This window comes from Ammodytes marinus, assembly GCF_949987685.1.
Source record: "Ammodytes marinus genome assembly, chromosome: 11".
NCBI lineage: Eukaryota > Metazoa > Chordata > Actinopteri > Uranoscopiformes > Ammodytidae > Ammodytes > Ammodytes marinus.
Window position 1 is genome coordinate 2,058,384 of NC_137215.1, and position 24,286 is coordinate 2,082,669.

General features: G+C 39.2%; 2 protein-coding genes across 2 annotated transcripts; both read left to right on the forward strand.

Annotated features, from left to right (window-relative positions):
- Positions 1-4,924: 4,924 nt before the first annotated feature.
- On the forward strand, positions 4,925-6,448 carry LOC307257530 (uncharacterized protein; the record flags this gene model as incomplete). Its single annotated transcript, XM_080036792.1, has 3 exons — positions 4,925-5,182; positions 5,627-5,832; positions 5,935-6,448. The coding sequence occupies 3 exons, from the start codon at positions 4,925-4,927 to the stop codon at positions 6,446-6,448; spliced, it is 978 nt and encodes a 325-aa protein (XP_079892918.1).
- Positions 6,449-17,224: 10,776 nt separating this feature from the next.
- LOC307257700 (uncharacterized protein) lies at positions 17,225-23,277 on the forward strand. Its single transcript, XM_080036986.1, has 4 exons — positions 17,225-17,301; positions 20,621-20,842; positions 21,287-21,492; positions 21,605-23,277. Exons 2-4 carry the CDS (start codon positions 20,636-20,638, stop codon positions 22,212-22,214), a joined length of 1,023 nt encoding a protein of 340 aa, XP_079893112.1. The 5' UTR covers positions 17,225-17,301; positions 20,621-20,635; the 3' UTR covers positions 22,215-23,277.
- The last annotated feature ends 1,009 nt before the right edge of the window (positions 23,278-24,286 follow it).

A 24,286-nucleotide genomic window follows, 5' to 3' on the forward strand; every position in this document is an offset into this window, starting at 1 on the left:
AATATTTTTGCTCACCTAAAAATGTGGTGTTCCTTTACAAATAATGATATCTTCTCAGTTGTGTATCAGATCCAGATGTTAACACCTGGAAATGAAAGCTGAAATGTTTGTCTATTGTCTCATATTCATATTTTGGTGTCAAACCCAAATCTTTCAAGTTTACAGCAAAAATAAAGGAATCAGCCTCACTCTCCCAAAACACTTTTGGAGGGGACTGTATATTTTACATTGTAGAGTCATCAATTTCATAACTATTTTGGCATTAGTTAAGCTTAACGGTAGTTCATTGGTAAATACATAATATAGCAGTGGTTCCAGGTTGCTTTCTTGTGGAATTCCACAATTTATTGATTTTACCTCACATAAACTTTGATTAAGGTATACTGTATTTTTCCCATTTGAAAAAGAGGAATACATAGATTAAATATAATATAAATAGATCATAATTAAATAATATTGAGGATTCAGTCGTGATAGTTGGAGGAGTTAATTTAAATATATATTATGTTATGTTGTATTTTTCAATCTCTCTGTATAAATCATCATCATCATCTTCAACCACTTATCCATAGTCGGGTCCCAGAGAAGGGAACCCCTCACCCCATACTCCCGCAGCACCCCCCACAGTATTGATTTTGCCAGGGAGGCTGAGTAGGGTACCCTTTTTGAAGAGAGGAACCACCACCCTGGTCCACCACTCCTTCGGCACTGTACCCGACTTCCACAACTTCCTCCAGGGAAGTTGACGATGATCCCCCATCAGCCTCCAGCTCTGCCTCCAACATAGCGACCGTGGCTCAGGTGGTTAAGCGGGTTGGCCAATGATCCAAGGGTTGGCGGTTCGATCCCTGCTCTGCCACCTGTGTCATGGTTGTTGTGTCCTTGGGCAAGACACTTCACCCATCTTGCCTCGTGTGAATGTGTATGACTGCTGTATGTTTGAGGTGGTGGTCGGAGGGGCCGTAGGCGCTGAATGGCAGCCACGCTTCCGTCAGTCTGCCCCAGGGCAGCTGTGGCTACTATGGTAGTTTACCACCACCAGTATGACTGTGTGTGAATGAATGGAACCTGGAACCCTGTAAAGCATCTTTGAGTGCCTTGAAAAGCGCTATATAAATCCAATCCATTATTATTATTATAGAGGGCGTGTTAGTCACATTCAGGAGTTCCTCAAAGTGCTCCTTCCACCGGCCGACTACCTCCTCAGTTGAGGTCAACAGCGTCCCATCCTTACTGTAAACAGCTTGGATGGTTCCCCGCTTCCCCCTCCTGAGGTGCCGTACGGTCTTCCAGAAAATCTTTGGTGCCGACCGAAAGTCGTTCTCCTTCGGGCCTGTCGATACCTTGCAACTGCCTCTTGAGTCTCCTGAAGTAAGATATCCCGGAAGCACTCCTTCTTCAGTCGGACAGCTTCGCTGACCACCGAGGTTCACCACAGCGTTCGAGGGTTACCGCCCCTTGAGGCACCTAAGACCTTGAGACCACAGCTCCCCGCCGCGGCTTCAGCAATGGAAAGTTTTGAACATTGACCTCTTGGGTTCAATGCCCCCAACCTCCACAGGGAGCTAGAAAAGCTCTGCTGGTGGTTTGAGTTGAAGAATTTCTCGAATGGAGGCCTCCTCCAGACGATCCCAGTTCACCCGTTTGGACCACAGGGCACCGACTCTGCTACCAGGTCTGTCCAGAGTCTTCCCCCTTTGATCCAACTCACCACCAGATGGTGATCAGTTGACAGCTCCGCCCCTCTCTTCACCCGAGTGTCCACAACATGCGGCCTCAGATCAGATGATACGATCACGAAATTGATCATCGACCCTCGGCCTGGCGTGCTCTGGCACCACGTACACTTATGAGCACCCTTATGTTGGAACATGGTGTTCGTTATGGACAAACCATGACCAGCACAGAAGTCTAACAACAATCGACCGCTCGGGTTCAGATCGGGGAGGCCTTTCCTCCCAATCACGCCTCTCCAGGTGTCTCCATCGTTGCCCATGTGCGCGTTGAAGTCTCCCAGCAGAACTATGGAGTCCTCTACCGGACTCCAAGAAGGCCGAATACTCCAAACTGCTGTTTGTTGCATACGCACAGACAACAGTCTGAGTCTTCCCCCCCACTGCCCGGAGGCCTAGGGAGGCGATCCTCTCGTCCACCGGGCAAAACTCCAAAGTAGAAGCACCCAGCCAGGGGCTCGTGAGTTTCCCCTCACCGGCCCGGCGCCTCACACCTTGGGCAACTCCAGAGAAGAATAGAGTCCAACCCCTGTCCAGGAGTACGGTTCCAGAGCCAAGACTGTTAGTGGAGGTCAGCCCCACCAGATCTAATCCGCTCCACCTCCCGCACCAGTTCCGGCTCCTTTCCCCACAGCGAGGTGACATGTCCCCAAAGCCTCTGCCGCCCGGGTCTGGTCCGTCGTGGTCCTTCACTGCCCCGTGAGGCAGCACACCGACCCCAGCGGTTCCTCTGACGAGTGGTGGACCCATCAGCTGTAGCGGGGGTTGGTGCCAGGTAGCTTCTTCTGGCTGTGCCCAGCCGGGCCCCATGGCAGACAAGCGGGCCCCCTTCATGGGCTTCCTCCTGGCAAGGTCTCTCTTCCTCTGACTTGATTTCCATGAGGTCTTTTTGAACCATTCTTAGTCTGGCCCCTCAGCTGAGACACTTTGCCTTGGGAGACCAGGAACACTAGGCTCAAGAAAACACAGCCCTCAGTTTCACAGGGGCACACAAACCTCTCCACCACAATATGGGAATGGTTCCTGGAGAGGTTTGTATAGGGGAGAACGGGGTAATGTGAGACACTTTTTACATTTGCTTCCCTCTAAGGGAGCTTAAATGATGTATCAGTCAAATTTACACATTTCCCATTAATTCAGGATGTTTCCTAGAAAAGGGCATTAGCAGAATTTATTCATGACAAAGGGCAGTGAAAATATGATTGTTTTAAAAAAATACATCTTTTTTGTGTCTCAGTTTACCCCAGCTGTGGGGTAAACCGAGACAGACCAGAGAAATCAAGGGGGTAAACTGATCCACTTACTTTTCCCACTCTGAAACTACCATAACAATACATGTTGTAATAGTTACAATCCTGACAGCTAGCTTGAAAACCAAATATTCCAAAAGTAATGTCGGACGAGTATCAATTAAGAAAAAACATTTTCTAAAACACTTGAAAGTAACTCTGATCAAATACACCATATAATTCATATTCAATAATTAACATACAAATGACAGATAGAACCAGTTAGATTAAAACACAGTCTGAGGGTCAGAACACAGGACCATTAGAGCCAGCTAGTGTCTGGGGGTCAGAGCAAAGAACAATCAGAACCAGCTAGAACAGCCTGGGACTCAGAACACAGGACTAGACTCAGCTGTCATTTTCCATCTTTTGAGTCTTTGATTAATATTTTTCTGCATTTGTTTTATTGGGATCATTCATTGAATAAAGACATATTACTTAGAGTCTATTGGTGTTAAAGGTCACTCTCCTGTCCCCCACATACATACATGCCAAACCATGCCCTTGCTGACACCCCTTCAACCATCAACCCCCACCTCCAGCCCACATTGTCTTTTGTCTTATTCAAACTAGTCTCCTTGCTACCTCAAATATAATAGATTGACTAAAAGAGGGCACAGACACTGTCTCACTTTACCCCACAGCATTTGTCTCACTTTACCCCACTGCCACAATTTGAGAAAAAAACTACCTCTCTCAGCAAATCAGGCTAATCTTCAGTTATCATCATCACATGGTTTCATGTGTTGGTAGTTCATCAACATGCATGATAGAAGTTTTTCTACCTGAATCAATTTGCTTTGGCACAACAATCGATTAAGTTGACAGCAAGGAAATTTACTTTTACATACAAAAAATAAATTTTTGTGAAAAAAACATGCTTACAACATCACCATGAGGTCCTCTCTTTCATGGCCAAGGGGAAATGAGAGGGGCTTGAAAACATATATCTCACATGGCCAAACCTGTGTTCCATTGCCTAGGTACAGGGGGTGTCTCACATTACCCGATGGCTCACATTCCCACGTTCTCCCCTAAATAATTTATTCTAAAAATATATTTTATTAATATGACACCCCCCCGCCCCCTCATTACTATTTTTTCATATATACTGTACAGTATATGTGTGTGTCTGTTGGCTGGCATTCATATAAGGATACTTAGAAAGGAAATATAAAATCATGTGAATCCTTCTAATATACCACATATTTCATACTAGAACAACATATAATTCATCCACAAGCACAGAAATAGTTAAAATTAAATTCATCAGAGCTTATTTAGAAATAGGCAAATAGTCTTTCCACTGTATTTCACTCTCTCTTACCCAGTAGCTGGCAAGAGTGGCACTGCCCCCTTTCTCACTTCCTTATAATAAGCAAATATATATTACTAGGAACATATTGCATGTACTCACTAACTGTCATCACCTCACACTGTTTGGATGCAGAGGACAACACATCAGACATCGGTTAAGGAACTCAAGTGAGGTGAGGTCTTGTAGCTTTCAAATGGGAATTTTGTGATAATATATTATAGAGATCATTTCAAAGAAAAAAATAACTAGGAGTGTGAATCTTTTGGCGTTGTTGTAAATTATAGCATGAAAGAAGAATAAAGTTACGTTGTTTTTATGTTTGAAAAGTAGTAACAACTGATTGTGATAATGTAAACACACAAAGGGAAACTTAAGACAAATGGTAAAATGTATTCATGCATGTATACAGTATTGTACAGATACAACCAAAGGAAATACAATTGGAAGGTTTAGTCTAGCTGCCTTTCCTCAACCTTGGGAATCTCTAAAATAAAATGTAGTTACTAGTAACAGAGTGTTAAATTAATAAAAAAAAATTGTTTCATTTTTTGATTGAAACTCATCAACAGGTCTCACAGTGAAGAATGGGCAATTGCTTAACCGGTACCTCACAGTACGAGGGCTACGACTACAATTACGACTATGACTACAATAACACCTACGACTACAATCACACCTACTACAATAACACATATGACTACAATTACACCTACGACTACACCGCCTGGTATGATGGATATGATGATGCTAAAGTTGATTTTATCACGCATGTGGCGACATGTATAATCATCTCTATCAGCCTTCCTCTGATCCTTATGGCCATCTACTCTCTTTATTCTCTGGTATGTACATATGACCAAGAATGATTTATTTACTGTCTGTAGAATGTGTCTGTCGTACAGTCTGTTTGGGATAAAGAGTTGTTATGACCTGTATATTTTTAGGAAGATTTGACTATATTTAAATGTGTGTCCTAACCACATGTGTGGCTGCCTTCCAGCCTTCTCTTAAACTATTTATGTGACCAGTTAGTTACAAATCAAAGAAAATAATAACTATTTGTACAGCATAATTTGTTTTTGGTTTGTATCAAAAACCAATCAAGGATCATGTGAAATGCAATATATTTGGTAACCATAGATTTTTGCATTATGTTATTGTGAGCTAATGGACATTTAGCTCAAAGAGCAATGCTGTCCATGTGACCTCAAAGACGTAATACGATTGCTGTAAACTCTCAGGGCCAGATTTACTAAAAATAGTTTTGTGCAAATGTTTTCCTGCAGGTGCAAAAGGATAATGTTGCTCCGATCTACGTCATCAACCTTCTCATCTCCGACCTCTTTCAGCTCTGCTGCATGATTGTTAGGGAGGCACTACGTTACCGTGAGAAGACAGATGAGGAGCAACTGATATACTACATCTTCTTTTATATTCACCTATATGGTGGTGTGGTCAGTGTTTGCTTCATGGTGTGCATCGCCCTGGAAAGGTATCTATCTGTCTATGTGTTAAACTACTTCCATGTCTGATCAATGTCTTATTATGTTATTCTGAAGTTCCTCTAAGACCATGTGTTTTTCTTGTATTACAGGTACTTGGTCATCGCCTGTCCACTGTGGTACCGCTTCAGAAGAACTATCAAGATCTCTGTGGTGGTCTGTGTCCTAGTCTGGGTCCTTCCTCCTGTCCCCTTTCTCCCGTTACAAATATGTGTACCAATACTTGTCCAATTTATCTTGTTAGCCGTCTTCCTCTTCCTTCCCCTCCCACTGTTCATCTTCTTCCTGGGTGGGACCCTCAAAGCTCTGTCTGCTTCCATCTCTGTCTCCTCTGAAGAAAAACGACGAATTGTTGGGATTTTGGTTCTGGTGCTGCTCATTTATACACTGTTGTTTTTGCCATTCATCATATATGTATTGGCATTTATAACATATTCTGTTGTGTACGATTCCTTCACCGACCTGACCTTAATGTATCTGAAGTTGAGTCCTCTTGCAGATTTAGTTCTGTATATTTTCATGAGGAAAGGGGCCATAGACAAGCTGTTGGCCTCTCTGTGTTGTTGCAGAATGGACAGCAATGATGTCATCAGGCCAATAGTTTGAATAATGACAAGATGTAAATACACAGTCAGAGAGAGAGAGAGAGAGAGAGAGAGAGAGAGAGAGAAAGGAATGAAACCAGAAAGAGAATGTAGACAAATAGAAAATAACAGACTGGCAGGTACCGTCATCCATTTGATATAAAAAAGAAAGCAGTGATATGATGTTTGACCAATATATTTATAATTGTAGGGGAGAGTGGCCTAAGTTGTGCATTTTGGAAGTTGTGCCACCCCTTGTTTCTAGAAAACCGTGGAAGAAATTGGAAATGTGACCACATATTTAAGAAGAGCCATCCATTTGACTCATCCTGTAAATAAGGGATACACAAGGAATAAGATATAAGCACATTTTAGCTCAAAAAACAGCGTTTTGCCTTTCAAAGTACATTTTCCAATGTCAAGGTTTTTTGATTATTGTGTCTGAACACTTATAGACAAGTTTGAAAACATTTGACAAATGTTTTAGTGCTTTGGTATGCTACACTTTGAGTCTATACAGTTAGCACGATGTCAGCCCTAAATTGCTGCATCATGCTTATTATCCAAATTGCTGGGATTGGGGTGATTTGTGCCAAAGGGCCTAGGTGAGTTATAAGTAAGTAATTAAGTAAAATGTATTTATAAAAGCACATTTATGACAGTTTGCACTGTCCAAAGTGCTGTACATAGTGCATTCAGTAGGTAAACATTTAAGGTAAAATAACAATAACCAAAATAAAAGACGTAAAGCCCATACATCCACATAAACACAGATAGTAGTGCAGATGTAAGATAGTTAATGGGGAGGAAACACCAGGGTGTACATATGGACTTTGAGCCTTGATTTAAAGGCAGAAATGTAGAGGGATCCACATTTGTCAGGTGGCAGTTGGTTCCACAAGCACGGAGCAACTAGTGCAAAGTACATTTCTGAGAGTTGTGCCAGTGGCATGGCTGTATACGCTGGTCACCAAAAGAAAGTGATTGTCTATAGTAGCTCAGAAGAGAGAGACATCTCAATTCCACTTAACGACACCACTGATGAGAGTTCAGATGGCCAGAAAGATGACAATGGTGACTTTGTCATTGTGAGCTTTGCAGGTAAAACCATTAGATCTGCTAGGCCTTGTTTAAGAAAATTGTCCTTCAATCTTTGTCAACTATTTACTTTAAATACACCTTAAATAAGTGATTGTCTAATGGATTTGTCTTGCATTTATGAGATATATAGCAATGGCACAATTTACCCCATGGTATTCTCTCCAACCGCACAACTTACACCACACCGGGGGCAAGTTGTGCAACAAGACAACTTTTTTTCCGAAAGCTATATTTCTTCAACAGTTTATTCCAGATCAAAAGTTTTTATTGCCAGGGATGCACAACACCCTGAAATATATGTACATATTTGAGTTGGGGACTTTACTGTCAAGGCCTTACTTTAATGTCACTTTGAGTGAAAAGTTGCACAACTTAGGCCACTCTCCCCTATGTATTCTTAAATATTTATGTCTAAGACAGAGATCTTAAAGGTGCTACAAGGAACTTTTAAACATTTCTGAAACAGTCACATTTCCTCTGATGATTATTAATTACAAGTAACATCAGTGCAAAAAATGCTATTTTCATATTGTTTTTCTGTATGCTTTTGTCATGGGTATGCTCACCCTTGAACTGTAGATGGCATAGTAAAAACACTACCGCTTTTGTCCAAAGGGGGTGCAAGAGTTAACCTTTTTTATTTGTTAAAACTGATGCATTTCTATCCAAAGCTGTGTGTGTTGCCTAATTCTTATTTGATGTATACTAGGCATAAATAAAACACATTAATAATTTCTGTTTTATTTAACATAAGTTTGATTTTGTTGTTTTATCGGAAGACATATAAGTTTTGGGGTGTTGGGTCTGCAATTGCTGTTGTTTACTTGGCAATATACATACCAATCTATATCAGGTTATATGGTATTTTGTAATAAATTGTACATTTTTCTTGCAAGTTTATATTAACAATCTGTTTTCAAACAATAATGGCAAAATATACCTTTGGCTTTTTCATTGAATTACAAACTTACAAAAATAAAAGATCAGAGATGTATATTCACTGATTGACTGTTCATTGTTGTATTGTAATTGGGTTTATATACTTTTGATAGCACACTGAACTTATTGGTTACACACGTAAATATTAATTTTGATTTAAATTGCCTTTATGCAGAGACAGTTTTTCTCTCCTCTCCTTCCCCCTCCCTTGGCTGGGCCTCACCACAGGGAGGGAGGTGTCAGGGAAAGACAGGCTCATTTGCATATATACACACAGTCACATACAATCTCTCCTGTCATCAGTTAGTATAGTAGTTGATGTGTGTGTTTTATTACTTTATGTAAATAAAATATGTGTGTTTTAGTTGTGTTAGTTTTTCCTTAATATTGCATAAGAATAAACATTGCAATCCTCTTCCATTTAGAACTCTCTTGAACTACTAGCTATTAGTAACGTTTTATATTAATTTAATTATCAATTCAATTGGTAAAATGTATGATACTGATTTAGGTAAGCTATCAATTTCTCAGTTAAATCTGGGTGGTGCCCCAGATGTAAGTTAAGTTTGGATTGATTTCTGTTTTTAAATTTTAATTTATTCATAGCCAAAAGGGGAGGAATCCCTCTGCTTCTTGTTGTTGTATGATATGCAACTTACAAACATTCTAGGTATAACACCATTACATGTATGGTGCTACGTGTGAGGCAGTGTACTGTTGGAAAGTGTTCATTATATTATATAATATTAAATTCCACATAATCTTTGACCAAATTCCAAATGTTAGATTTAGCTCGAAAATATTCCAAAAGTCTTAATTTCAGTCACCCACCAGTAGTAGGGGAGAGTGGCCTAAGTTGTGCATTTTGGAAGTTGTGCCACCCCTTGTTTCTATTAAACCGTGGAAGAAATTGGAAATGTGACCACATATTTAAGAAGAGCCATCCATTTGACTCATCCTGTAAAGAAGGGAGACACAAGGAATAAGATATAAGCTCATTTAAGCTCAAAAAACTGTGTTTTGCCTTTCAAAGTAAATTTCCATGATCAAGGTTTTTTGATTATTGTGTCTGAACAATTATAGACAAGTTCGAAAACATTTGACACATCTTTTAGTGCTTTGGTATGCTACATTTTGAGTATATACAGTTAGCACGATGTCAGCCCTAAATTGCTGCATCATGCTTATTATACAAATTTCTGGGATTGGGGTGATTTGTGCCAAAGGGCCTGGTTGAGTTATAAGTAAGTAAGTAAGTCAAATGTATTTATAAAAGCACATTTATGACAGTTTGCACTGTCCAAAGTGCTGTACATAGTGCATTCAGTAGGTAAACATTTAAGGTAAAATAACAATAACCAAAATAAAAGACGTAAAGCCCATACATCCACATAAACACAGATAGTAGTGCAGAGGTAAGATAGTTAATGGGGAGGAAACACCAGGGTGTACATATGGGTTTTGAGCCTTGATTTAAAGGCAGAAATGTAGGGGAATCACATTTGTCAGGTGGCAGTTGGTTCCACAAGCACGGAGCAACTAGTGCAAAGTACATTTCTGAGAGTTGTGCCAGTGGCAAGGCTGTATACGCTGGTCACCAAAGGAAAGTGATTGTCTACAGTAGCTCAGAAGAGAGTGACATCTCAATTCCACTTAACGACACCACTGATGAGAGTTCAGATGGCCAGAAAGATGATGATGGTGACTTTGTCATTGTGAGCTTTGCAGGTAAAACCATTAGATCTGCTAGGCCTTGTTTAAGAAAATTGTCCTTCAATCTTTGTCAACTATTTACTTTATTTACTTTAAATACACCTTAAATAAGTGATTGTCTAATGGATTTGTCTTGCATTACAGTTTATGAGATATATATCAATGGCACAATTCACCCCATGGTATTCTCTCCAACCGCACAACTTACACCACACCGGGGGCAAGTTGTGCATCAAGACAACTTTTTTTCCGAAAGCTATATTTCTTCAACAGTTTATTCCATATCCAAAGTTTTTATTGCCAGGGATGCACAACATCCTGAAATACATGTACACATTTGAGTTGGAGACATAACTGTCAAAGCCTTACTTTAAAATCACTTTGAGTAAAAAGTTGCACAACTTAGGCCACTCTCCCCTACTGATTTATCTTTTATTTTTTATTTTTTATTTATTATTTTGTTGTTTATATGTATGTATACACACACACACACACACACACACACACACACACACACACACAGCCTGTCAACAACAATGCTTGTTTTTGTCTCGTCCGTTCTGTCTTAAATGTGAACACTTAAATTGTCATGTCCCTCACCTGATGTTATGTCTTTCACCTGTCTTGTCCTGCATCACGTAAATAAAAAAAAGTTAAAAAAAAAGTGGAGTCAGCATTTCCGGAGAACGCTTGTTGTCAAAATCACTTTTTGTCAATATCAGTGAATATCTCCTCATGTTCTGCTACCTGTCCGTACTGTGTGTGAGTTGAAACAAAATTCGAACAAATGTCATACACAGCCTAGGCTCTGCAAACTAGTAAACAAAGGTGGCCCACCTTAACTAGCAACATTGGCCGCGTTTCCCAGAATCGTTAAGAGCCTCTTTGGGCAAAGTACTACTTTGGAGCGCTCTTAAGAACGCTGTGAAAGAAGAATGCGTTTCCCAGATTCGTTCTTAGCGAAAGTAGTACTTTCACTAAGATGGAACTGTACGACGGCGCTGACCCACTCTTTCAACCTTCTTAGCGACCAAATCGTCAGTGATCATGCTGCGTCAGGGAAATTTATTTCCTCCACTTTTCGAAATAATAAAACAATGTTCAATGCGGACCTGGCGCAATAAACATAAACTAATAGTAGAGAAAAAAAATGTTTTAATGAATTACACGTTTACGTTTTCCACACACATGTGAGTTTATAGTACTACACATAAAAAAACATCCACAACCCTGTGGCATTTGACAGATATCAAGGAAACAGATTTAATTGAACTCAGCTGAACCTCATCCAGAGCGGCTCCACCTGCTATAAAGGCGTTGCCAAAGTCCGCGCGTGTGAGAAACCATGGCTGCATTACAACAGCCTCGCCGTGCGTGAAGCCAGACGGTTTACATAAATGCATACGTGCGTCGGCACTTCTCGTGCTATCAGACCGGGCCGTCCAGGCAAAGTACCGACTGCCCCGGCCGTGCGGAGATCCAACGGCTGATCACTCTGGTGTCTCCACACACATGCAATTTTTCCTTCAGCCCCCCGGAGATGCAGCTTCTGACTGCGCTGCGTTTTTAAGAACATATCAACCTCTTCTGAGGTCCAACAACCCCCAGCCCCTACCCCTTTACCACCAGTCACCAAGCACTGATCACTAAACCATAAACCCACAACCACCACATCACCCATATACTCTCAGGCCTGAAGGCTGAAATAAATAAACAGAACCAGCAGATGTAGGCTACATGTAACGTCCTGCACACTATGAGTATTGCTGCAGTGTCCGAGTGCTTTACCTGAAAGTCTGGCACTGGAATGCTGTTGAAAGGGCGCACTATACGCACACGTCATTAACCTACGCTTAGATAAATTACAAATTGCCTGGGACTTTTTGTTGCTATAGGTTTGACACTCTCATTTCAATGCAAAATGATACACACAATACATGGTTGAAAAGGAAACCAAAGTAGTTTATTGAAACCATATGGGGGAGGGGTTACTCTGCGCTGTCTTTACTGGGCGTCTGCATCACCTGCAACGAAGGGAGATTGATTAGTGAAACCTTCGCACTCTTCCTTTTTGTTTGGTTCTGGAACTCCTGCCACTTCTTCCTCACAGCACGCCAGTCACGCAGGCCACATGGGATGGAGGGGGACATATTTTCGGCTATGGCCTGCCTAACACGGTTCTTCAACGTGATGTTCTTTTTGCCCCTTGTTCCCCCGAATAAAACTGCCCGGTGCTGCCAGACCTCGTCCACTAACGCCCATCTCCTCCGCGGTAAACGACGGTGCCCGCTTGTTTCTTTTTCTGCCGCTTTCTTCCACTCTCACATGTGTGTGCCTATCCACGGGGTATATATGCGCTAATGGGCTTGATTACTACTTGGATACACTTGTTGCCACACACCCCCCCCACCCCCCCCGCACCCACACACCCCCACACACACACGATACATGCGTAGCCTAATTCCACCTGTGTGGGGGAGACCACGGGGCGCTGTGTGTGACTTATGCGCTGATAAAGAGGTGGGTGATCGATTCGCCTGGCATCGATTTATTCAGTTTCAGCACGACCGCGGTGGAGAGCTCCCACCAAAGAGCCTCTTTCGCTTCAACTTACGCGTTCTCCAAAGAAGGCACCAAAGAAGCCATCTGGGAAACACCCGTATCTTAACGCTCGTTCTTTGGCGAACCCTTCTTTCGACCCTTCTTTGGCCCCAAAGAACGATCGATTCTGGGAAACGCGGCCATTGCCATTTACAGAGCCTAGGCTTTGTATTAACACTGGCATTTTAGTGGATCTTGACGAAATATTTACTGTATTTGACAAAACGTGAATTAGACAACAAGCGTTCTCCAGTGTTACTGACTACACCTTTAAGTTGGGTTTAACATCTGTGTATAATGGGAGTCAATGCACTGCTACACAATTATCTCAGAGCTTAAGAACAGCATCAATGAAAACCTCCAAGCCTCCAGAATCACTATCGAGTTGAATCTTCAGGTGTTAGACTCAGCCAAGGGTGAAAATGGAACAATAAAAAAGCTTCCTAGTTGAAGAGGTTTTTTAAAATGTGCTTGGAGCTGTCCGTGGTGCTGAACTGTGCAGTAGTCTCCTCGCAGTGAGACGGAGGTTTCTGTTTCAGTAATAAGACAGAATTAAATGTGTGAGATGGTTGTGATTAAAGGGAGAATAGAATAGTGGGGAACTGTTGGTCGCATTTTATAGTCTCTTAAAGCTATAGTGCGTACATTTCTTATCATATGAATGAAGGTCGGTTACATTCACGCCATTGCCTAACGAGTTGACACAAAGTTGATTAAGCTCCACAAAACTCTCTCTTTATATCTCAGTATGGCAGCGTTTACAAACTGGTATCACATACACAGGTGTGTGTGTGTCCTCGCGTGCCTGTGTGTGTGTATGCTAAAAAAAATAAAGAACAAAAAATTAGCAAAACCCTTTGTGTTGAGTTTGTGCGTCTGCCTCGTCTCAGACAAACACATGCACAACACTTCTATCTGAGTTTTTTCACATCGTTAAAATGGGCCACATTAGCTTGTTCCGAATATTCCCGTTTTAGCTGCTTCAGCACAGGGAGATGTGTGTCTGTCCGGGTGTGAGATAATGGTGCTCTGCTTACCACTCATACTGGATTCATTCTCATATCATGTCGTAAACATATCTGGAACAAACTCCCAGAAAACTTAAAGGTCTGCTGCAATTCTCAGCTCTTTTAAATCAAGTCTGAAGACTTTTCTGTTTCCATTTTAACCTGTAATTTTATTGTATTTAAATGTTCTATTTCCATTCATTCACTTTTCAAATGTGTATTATGTATTTTAATCTTGCCCCTGTAAAGCACTTTGAATGGCCGTGTGTCTGAATTGTGCTATATAAATAAACTTGCCTTGCCTTTAACAGCTCCGGGACACATCCGGCCATTCTTTCAAATCTTTTCTTTCTTCTCGTTTATTCTGCTTTTTATTCTCAGTGTCTGTCTGTCACTCAATAGTTTTTGTTCAATACTCTGAACCCAAAAATCTCAGCTTCTAAAGCGCTTACACCAACTAAACTTTGGCGTGCTGCCAGACAGTACTGCTAGCTATAGTGTGGTCTGGCAGTGTGAGACTAGATTTACATTTTATTCAAACTAAACTTCCTCTTTTTCACATTGTCAGTGGAAAGGAGTGAGGGAGGGAGAGAGAGTTTTAATATAATGTCAATAGGCATAATTGTAATCAGAGTGGGTTGTGCTTTACAAGGGAAACTAACTGTTAACACAAAATGAACACATTTGACACTTGACACCTATACACTTCCTTAAGTACGGTATATACTTTAAAGCTATAGTGCGTAACTTTTTCATCAATTACATTAAATTCAAGCCCTTGCCAAACGAGTTGACACAAAGCCTGATTAAGCCTGTCAGCTCCACAAAACTTAACCAGGGTTTGGACTTGTTTAAAACTAAAATAAAATAACAACTTTAACCGCATTGTTGCAATGAATTGGGTCAAATAATAACAATGGTGAGCGCTTACTTTATCTTTCTGAGATTGTTAGTGTGTCTGCCGCAAAAACCTGCAAATATATTTTATCCATTCAACTGTTGAGTAATGTTCCAAGCACACAGCCTTAATGTCTCCCCTATTGTGTCTGAACTTGTTGAAAGTCTGTTGTTGCTCGAGGGCATTGGCACCGCACACACAATGTTCTAGCTTCCACTTTCTTGTGCTCCTTTAGTTTAACTCTAACAGGAGTGGGGATTGTCTTTCCACTCAATCTTATAAATAGCTTCAGTCTGACTGTGGTTTGCTTTCAGTTGATGGTGTTCTTCCCCCCTTTATATTGAACCAGCCACCCGCTTAGAACACAAGAATCAGGATCGGTTGTAATTTTTTAATGATTATTTTTGTCATTTTTCAAGTTGAACGTACTTTGTATGTTCGGTCCAACATTTGAATTCCACATTCAATGCAATTTTGTCCTCTTGAATAAGTTCTTCCCCTGATCCTTAATTATTACTGGGCGCTGCCTACCCTGTAAGATAGAATTTATAGGCTATTCATGATCGCCATTCGTAGCCTGAGTTAGATATAGAGCCACAGTGTTAAACCAGCCCTGTGATTGTTGTACCGACTGCTTATACCACGTGTTTCAGACGTCAGAAGTCGATTGTGTTAAGAGTCAATTCTGTAACTTTTACTGCTATGCATATCACTTATTGTGGACTCTAAAGTAAGTAAGTAAGCACACCAACTGTTACAGAGTGCAACCGGCCCTGTAACACAGACTTGATACTTGGCTATTCATGACATGCATTTTATCTTAAGTTAAATATAGTATAATTACCACTAGTCACACTTCAAAAACGAGCCATAAGAATAATCAATAAAGCTGGATATTATGATCACACCAACCTCCTCTTTTTACATTCCCGCATCATAAAGTTCAAGGACCTGGTTGAATATCAAGTTACACAAATCATGTTCAAAGCTAGAAACAAACTGCTACCAGGTAACATTCAAAAACTTTTTTTGACAGAGAGGGGGGTTACAATTTGAGGGAACAGTTACATTTTAAGACACTGGCTGCACGCATGACTTTAAAATGTCATTGCATCTCAATTGGTGGTGTGAAACTGTGGAATGGTATGAGCACGGAGCTAAAGCAATGTCCAAACATGATTCAGTTAAAAAAAAAAAATTCAAAGCAATGATTTTTAACAGGTACAGGGATGAGGGAGAGATTTAAGAAGGAAAGTATATTAAAAGGAAATATTTTATATATATATTTGGGGTGTGGTTATGGTGCATCATGTTGAGTGAATGTTTGTATATGGATATATTGATTGTGTGGATTTGTGGATGCATGTATGTGTGGATATGGATATGTGAGTTGTACAAATATGGAGATATGGACGTATGAATTGTGTGGATGCATATGGTGGATGTATTTTTGTATGGATGTATGTGGTGGATATTTCATTTCATTTTTCGTTTGATTTTTGTTTATCCTCGGGAGACCAATTGAGGGGTGGCCCTCATTTGCAATGGCGTCGAGTGTATATGGATATATGGATTGTATAAATATAAAAAAAAAATAATTATAAAGTTATTGACCTGTGGAAAAGGGGGTTAGGATCAAATAAGTTTATACTTCTTCCTACTCCTTTTCAGGCATATCAATTCAATATGTTATTTGTTTATTTTCTGTTTATTTTTTGTTTATTTTTCTTTTCTTTTGTGAAATCATTTGAACATATTTATTTTTATTGTATTTTCATGCTTTTAATTTTTCTTTTTTTTGATATGTCTGAAATAAAATTGAATCAATCAGTCAATCAATCAATCAATCAAGATATAAAGCCTGTAAAGAATGATTAAACTCACTGCTAATAATAAATAGAAAACCACTACAGAAGTTATAAACATTTCTATAAGTGAAGTGTTATGCTGCTTTGACTTGAGGCTAGTAATAGAGAGGAATGTAACTCATGCAGAGGTTGGGCTGCAGTCTCTCGAAGGTGCAGTCTCCCGTGTCCATGGCACAACGGCCACAGTGACTCAGAGACGTTATCTCTTTCTTTAGAACTGAAGCAAAAACAGATGACACAATATTCTGTGTAATTTCGTCAAGGAAATATTTCTAGTGAAGTTAAACAATGAGGGCAGTACATCTTTACTTAAGTTTAGTTCTCTTGCAGACACTTCACCCTTGAACTGTGGATGGCATAGTATTAAGTTGTACATTTTTCTTGCAAGTTTATATTAACAATCTGTTTTATAGCAATAATGGCTAAATATACCTTTGGCTTTTTCATTTAATGATGTTGATTATGATTATGATTATGTTGGATACAATGTGTGCCAAATGACAACAAATGTAATGAGTCAGTACTATGGAATGAAAGGTGCGGAGCCTCACCTATCACCTGAGACAAACCAGGAAACAGTTTGTTTATTTTATTTTTCTTCCTAAAAATACAAACGGACTGAAAACCAGACAAACAGGTCCATTCAGATCAAATTAAACACCTCCTCTTAGTGAGTTCAGCTACAGGAGAGAAAAGTGTAAAACTCCAACACTGCTGCTTCAACCTGCCGACACTCCACACACTGAAGGTGAGTTTGATGAAAAACAGGACTCTGTACGGAAGACTGTTAGGTTCTAGGGAAGGTGGAGAGAAAAAAGGAAATGTTTTGTATTTCTTATCGTGCACTTTAAGAAACATTTTTTTGTTGAAAATAATCAGTTAATTCAGAACACCAGTGCACTGACCACCTGGAACAGGCTTCACCAGTCACTTAAATTACATTATCTTCCAACTTATGGGCAGTTAAGTACAATGGTGCTAAATATTCCTGTTTTTAAGTTGTAACTGTTTTTAGTGATTTGCATGTCTATAATTTAATCTTTTTCTCATTTCCTTGTTTTTAAATGTTATTTCCTGGTTGCTACAGAGTCTTGCATGTCTCTGTCTCTATCCCAGGCATGGGTATTTTGCACTTCATGCACTGTTGGTATATTGAGGTCTTACTGGGTCCAGTAGACCCAAACATCCTGAATGTAATATAAATGTCTAGGGGGGGTGTATAGTGTGTGTTGACCAATTTTTTTTCTGATATATGTTCTTCATGGTAAATGAGCCAAGGCCATTGAGTCTCAGTTTGAAATCATAATTAATAGTATAATTTTTATTTTGATAAAAATTAAAATGGGTCCCAAAGACCCGAACACCACACAAGGGTTAACATGATTTTAGTAGTTGTATCTTCTCCTGAGTAGTTTTCTTTGTTTTATGCAGGACAATAGTTTCACCCCTCTGAAACGGAGTTGCATCTTTTCCAAAACCACAGCATATGTCTTCTGACATGGTTGTTTTAAGAAGTAAGAAGCTATTCATTGCATCAGTTAGGCTTTAATAACTTGTTGCCAACTGAAACATATTACAGTATTGACTGCAGTTTTAATTTTTTTTTAAATATATTTTTTTGGGCATTTTTGCTTTATTGGACAGATTTTGTAGAAACATAGGGGTGGGGCAGAGAGGGCAGGTGGGATTCGAACCTGGGTCTGCTGAAGGGCCTGGGCCCATGGGGGGGACGCCCTTACCCACTGCGCCACAGGCGCCCCAATGACTACAGTTTTTGACCGATGAAAAGCTCTTGCCTATTAAAATCAAGGTGGTTACATTTCTCACTTCCTTAACATAATCAAATATATATTCGATATGTTAAGTCATTCTTAAAGCTCTCCATTTGTAGATGATTTTCTTCACGTGGACCGATGGAGCTCAAACTTTTTTTATATGAATTTATAGCTGTCCCTCCCCAGACAAATGTGCAACATCAAAACTCTATTCCTGAGATCCTCTGAGATTGTTTTCCCCTTTGAGCATGTCTGACCTGTATGGGTTCAGTTTGGTGGGCCTAAGCTGACCTGGTTTTATCTTTGTTTTATCTAATGCCGCCCAATTTCTTCCCTAAAGATCTCTCATTACATTGGTCTATTTCATCAATCAGTTTGGCCCACCTGGTTGTGTTTACCTTGCTCGATTTAAGCAATACAGCTCAGGGTTCACAAACTTTTGCACATACAACAGTTGTCAAATAATTTGTTTTATCTGTTTTAACAATTTATTTCTGGAAAAGAAAAATGTTGAAGTGATAAACAAACATCTGTTATTTCCAGTGATGCCGGTAACGCGTTACTTAGTAACTTGGTACTTAGTTACTTAGTAACGCGTTACCGGCATCGGACCTCTTTTTTCAGTAACGAGTAATCTAACGCGTTACTATCTCCAAACCAGTAATCAGATTAAAGTTACTCATCAAAGTCACTGTGCGTTACTTTTTCTGTCATTTTCCTTAGTGAAACATTTTACATAACTGCACAAATGACTGCGATTGCGATTTAATGTAAATAAATGTGCGCGCATGTGTCTCCAAACGCTCCAACTGCTCCTCTCGTCTTTTTGGTAGCACCCCTCGTCTCTGACATGCAGCGTGAAATATAGCGTCTGGCGTCTGCTATGGGGATATTTAGGATTCGGGTACGGTGACGTTGAAGAGAGAGAAGTGTTTAAAACTTGGAAACGTATAGTCACGTGGCGACCGGTGGCCGCACACACCCAGTCTATCAACACATGAGACATCGCAGAGAAAAGTCAAATTAATGCATGAGAGTGAAGGGCCAAGCACATTAAGTTTAAAGACACTGCTACTGTCTTTGCACTTTGGAGGAATGCATTTATTTTCATGGGGGGAAAAAGTTTTTTTTTATTACATTTTTCAAACCATAATTTGTATTATTTTGAAAACAGTATGCCTATAGGCTACTAGCCTACAAGCTTTATTTTATATATTTTCAATGATTCTTAATATGTGCATGTTTTAAATTGAGATATAAGGGTTTCAAAACCTGTAAAGTAACGTTTAAAGTAACTTGTAATCTAACTTAGTTACTTTTAACATCAAGTAATCAGTAAAGTAACTAAGTTACTATTTTAATGAGTAACTAGTAATCAGTAATCGGATTACTTTTTCAAAGTAACTGTGGCAACACTGGTTATTTCATATAAAAAATACTGGTATTGATAAAAATGAGAGAGAAAGATAATGGTTAAAATAAATAAAATCCCAACAGTCTCAAGGGGTTCACAAACTGTCAAACAGCACTGTATGTGTGTGTCTGTAGGCAGGCATTCATATTAGGATACTAAGAAAGGAAGTAGAAAATCATTTGCTAATCCTTCTAATTTACCACATATTTTATACGAGAAATACATATAATTCATCCACAAGCACAGAAAAAGTTCAAATTAGATTCGTCAGCGCTTATTTAAAAACAGTCAAATAGTATTTCCACAGTATTTCACTCTCTCTCTCTCTTTCTCTTTCTCTTTCTCTCTCCCTCTCTCTCTCTCTCTCTCTCTCTCTCTCTCTTACCCAGTAGCTGGCAAGAGTGGCACTGCCCCCTTCTCACTTCCTTATAATAAGCAAATATATATTACTAGGAACCTATTGCACATACTCACTTACTGTCATCACCGCATACTCTTTAGATGCAGAGGACAACACATCAGAAATTGGTTTATGAACTCAAGTAAGGTGAGGTCTTGTAGCTTTCAAATGGGAATATTGTGATAATATATTATAGAGATCGTTCAAAAGGAAAAATAACTAGGGGTGTGAATCTTTTGGCATTGTTGTAAATTATAGCATGCAAGAAGAATAAAGTTACATAGTTTTTATGTTTGAAAAGTAGTATCAACTGATTGTGATAATGTAAACACACAGGAAAACTTAGGACACATGGTAAACAATTGGTAGGTTTAGGCTAGCTGCCTTTTTCCTCAAACTTGCCACTCTCTAAAATAAAAGTTAAAGTAACAGTGTGTTAAATTAATAAATATTTTTTCTGATTGAAACTCATCATCAGGTTTCACAGTGAAGAATGGAGGATTTCAACTTCAACACCTCACAGACTGGAAGCTACAACAACTACACCAACGACTTCAATTACACCAACGTCTACCACAGCAGAATCACCAACTATACCAACGGCCTCAAAGCTGAATCCATCAAGCATGTGGCGACATGTATAATCATCATTATCGGCCTTCCTCTGATCCTTATGGCCATCTACTCTCTTTATTCTCTGGTATGTACATTATGACCAAGAATGATTTATTTACTGTCTGTATAATGTGTCTGTCGTCAAGTCTGTCTGGGACAAAGAGTTGTTATGACCTGTATATTTTTAGGAAGATTTGACTATATTTAAATGTGCGCCCTAACCACATGGGTGGCTGCATTCCAGCCTTCTGTTAAATGTTACTGTGGCATCTGGCTCCAAATCAAAGAAAATAATAACAATTTGTACAGCATCATTTATATTTTGTTTTTATCAAAAAACAATCGAGGAACATGTGAAATGCAATATATTTGGTAGATGTAGATTTTAGCATTATGTTATTGTGAGCATATGAACATGTAGCTCAATGAACGGCGCTGCCCATGTGGCCTCAGAGGGCTGCTACGATCGCTGTAAACTCTTTGGGTCAGATTTACTAAAATTAGATGTTTGACCAATGTTTTCCTGCAGGTCCGAAAGGATAATGTTGCTCTGATCTACGTCATCAACCTTCTCATCTCCGACCTGATTCAGCTCTGCTGCATGATCGTTATGGAGGCACTACGTTACCAGATGAAGACATATGAGGAGCAGCTGATATACGAGATCTTCTTTTATATTCACCTTTGTGGTGTTGTGGTCAGTGTTGGCTTCATGGTGTGCATCGCCCTGGAAAGGTAGCTATCTGTCTATGTGTTAAACTACTTTCAAGTCTGATCAATTTCTTATTATATAAGATATAATAATTCTGAAGTTCCTCTGAGACCATGTGTCTGTCTTGTATTACAGGTATTTGGTCATCATCTATCCACTGTGGTACCGCTTCAGAAGAACTATCAACAGCTCTGTTGTGGTCTGTGTCCTAGTCTGGGTTGTTCCTCTTGTCCTACTCATGATATATTTATTGGCTATATTAGCTCGTATATCCCGTACTATACTACTAGTAGTAAATATCTACATATACGTCATCCTCCTCCTGCTACCCTTCCCACTGTTCATCTTCTTCCTGGGTGGGACCCTCAAAGCCCTGTCTGCTTCCATCTCTGTCTCCTCTGAAGAAAAACGAAGAATTGTTGGGATTTTGGTTCTGGTGCTGCTCATTTATACGCTGCTGTTTTTGCCCTTCATCATTTTGTTATGTTATGGTCTAAGTACAGAATATAATATTGATACAATCCTCTTCCACCTAAGCTTTGCTGATTTAAATGGTTTGTTTGGATCCATCTCCTACCTGTCCTTAATGCTTCTGAAGTTGAGTCCTCTTGCAGATTTAGTTCTGTATATTTTCATGAGGAAAGGGGCCATAGACAAGCTGTTGGCCTCTCTGTGTTGTTGCAGAATGGACAACAATGATGTCAGCAGCCCAGACAGTAATGAGGTCACCAGGCCAATAGTTTGAATAATGACAAGATGTAAATGCACAGTCAGCTTTAGAGAGAGAGAGAGAGAGAGAAATAGACAGAGAGAGAGAGAGAGAGAGAGAGAGAGAGAGAAAGGGATGAAACCAGAAAGAGAATGTAGACAAATAGAAAATAACAGACTGCCAGGGACCGTCATCCATTTGATATCCAAAAATTAAATCATTGATATGATGTTTGACCTATATCTTTATTAGTTATTATATGTATTCTTAAATCTGTATCTCTAACACAGAGAATTTAAAGGTGCTACAAGGAACTCTTAAACATTTCTGAAAGAGTCTAATTTTCTTTATGCCTTTGTCATGGGTACGCTCACCCTTGAACTATAGATGGCGTAGTAAAACACTACTGCTTTTGTCCATAGGGGATGCTAGAATGAATCAAGTTGAAATTTCCTTGGAGCACCTTTAAAAAGTCTTTATAACTATTGTTCTATTTTGGTCTCATCATGGCCCATTTTAATTGAGTTTTATATTTGTGTTATAACTGATGCATTTCTATCCAAAGCTGTGTTTGTTTTCCTATTTCTTATTTTATGTTGAATAATAGACATAAATAAAATAAATATGAATAATTTCTGCTTTTATTTAACATAAGTCTGATTTTGGTGTTTTATCGGAAGACATGTAAGTTTTGGGGTGTTGGATTTGCAACTGTTGTTGTTTACTTGGCAACATGCATACCAATCTATATCAGGTTATATGATATTTTGTATTACATTATAACTTTTTCTTGCAAGTTTATATTAAGAATCTGTTTTCAAAACAATAATGGGAAAATATACCTTTGGCTTTTTCATTGAATTACAAACTTAGAACAATAAAATATCAGAGATGTATATTCACTGATTGACTGTCAATTGTTGTTTTGTATTTGGGTTTATATACTTTTGATAGCACACTGAACTTATTGGTTACACACGTACATATTACTTTTGATTTAAATTGTCTTTATGCAGAGACTGTTTTTCTCTCCTCTCCTTCCCCCTCCCTTGGCTGGGCCTCACCACAGGGAGGGAGGTGTCAGGGAAAAACAGGCTCATTTGCATCTACACACACAGTCACATACAATCTCTCCTGTCATCAGTTAGTTTAGTTGTTGATGTGTGTGTTTTATTACTTTATGTAAATAAATTACGTGTGTTTTAACTGTGTTGGTTTTTCTTTAATATTGCATAAGAATAAACATTGCAATCCTCTTCCATTTAGAACTCTCTTGAACTACTAGCTATTAGTAACTTTTTATAGTTATTAATTTAATTATTAATTCAATTGATAACATTTATGAGACTCATTTAGGTAAGTTATAATTTTTGATTTTCCCAGGTAACTCTGGGTGGTGCCCCGTTTAGAAGTTAAGTTTGAATTAATATGTTATTTTATTTCATTTTCTTGATAGCCAAAAGTGGAGAAAACCCCTCTGCTTATTATTGTTGCATTATTTGCAACTTACAAACACTTTAAGTAGAAACCCACTACAAAACTTAGCCGGGAGTTCCACAAATATGACGGTTCACCCCTATCTCTCCAGGTTTTAATAATGCTTTGGAAAGTTCTTAACACAATTTTAGTATTTTCATCTTCTCCTGAGTAGTTTTCTTTTTTTTATGCAGGCCAATAATTTCACCTCTCTGAAACAGAGTTACGTCTTTTCCAAAACAACGACATGGTTGTTTAAGAAATAAGAAGCTATGCACTGCATCAGCTAGGATTAAATAACTTACTGAACTGAAACATATTAATGACTGCAGTGTATGACCGATGGAGAGCTCTTGCCTGTTTACTTAGTAAAATCCAGGTAGTGACCTTTCTCACTTCCTTAAAATAAGCAAATATTCATGTACAGGAACGTATAGCAAGTACTCACTAACCATCATCACCACAGACTGTTTGGATGCAGAGGACAACACATCAGACATTGGTTAAGGAACTCATTCAGGTGAGGTCTTGTAGCTTTCAAATGGGAATATTGTGATAAAATATTATAGAGATTATTTAAAAGGAAAAATGACTAGGGGTGTGAATCTTTTGGAGTAATGGCATAAAATAGT

Bases quoted from the DNA above. Each gene is read 5' to 3' on its own strand.
- LOC307257700 (XM_080036986.1), top strand. From the start codon at position 20,636: ATGGAGGATTTCAACTTCAACACCTCACAGACTGGAAGCTACAACAAC. The intron at 20,843-21,286 runs GTATGTACATTA...GTTTTCCTGCAG, and splicing joins TCTACTCTCTTTATTCTCTG to GTCCGAAAGGATAATGTTGC. The intron at 21,493-21,604 runs GTAGCTATCTGT...CTTGTATTACAG, and splicing joins GTGTGCATCGCCCTGGAAAG to GTATTTGGTCATCATCTATC.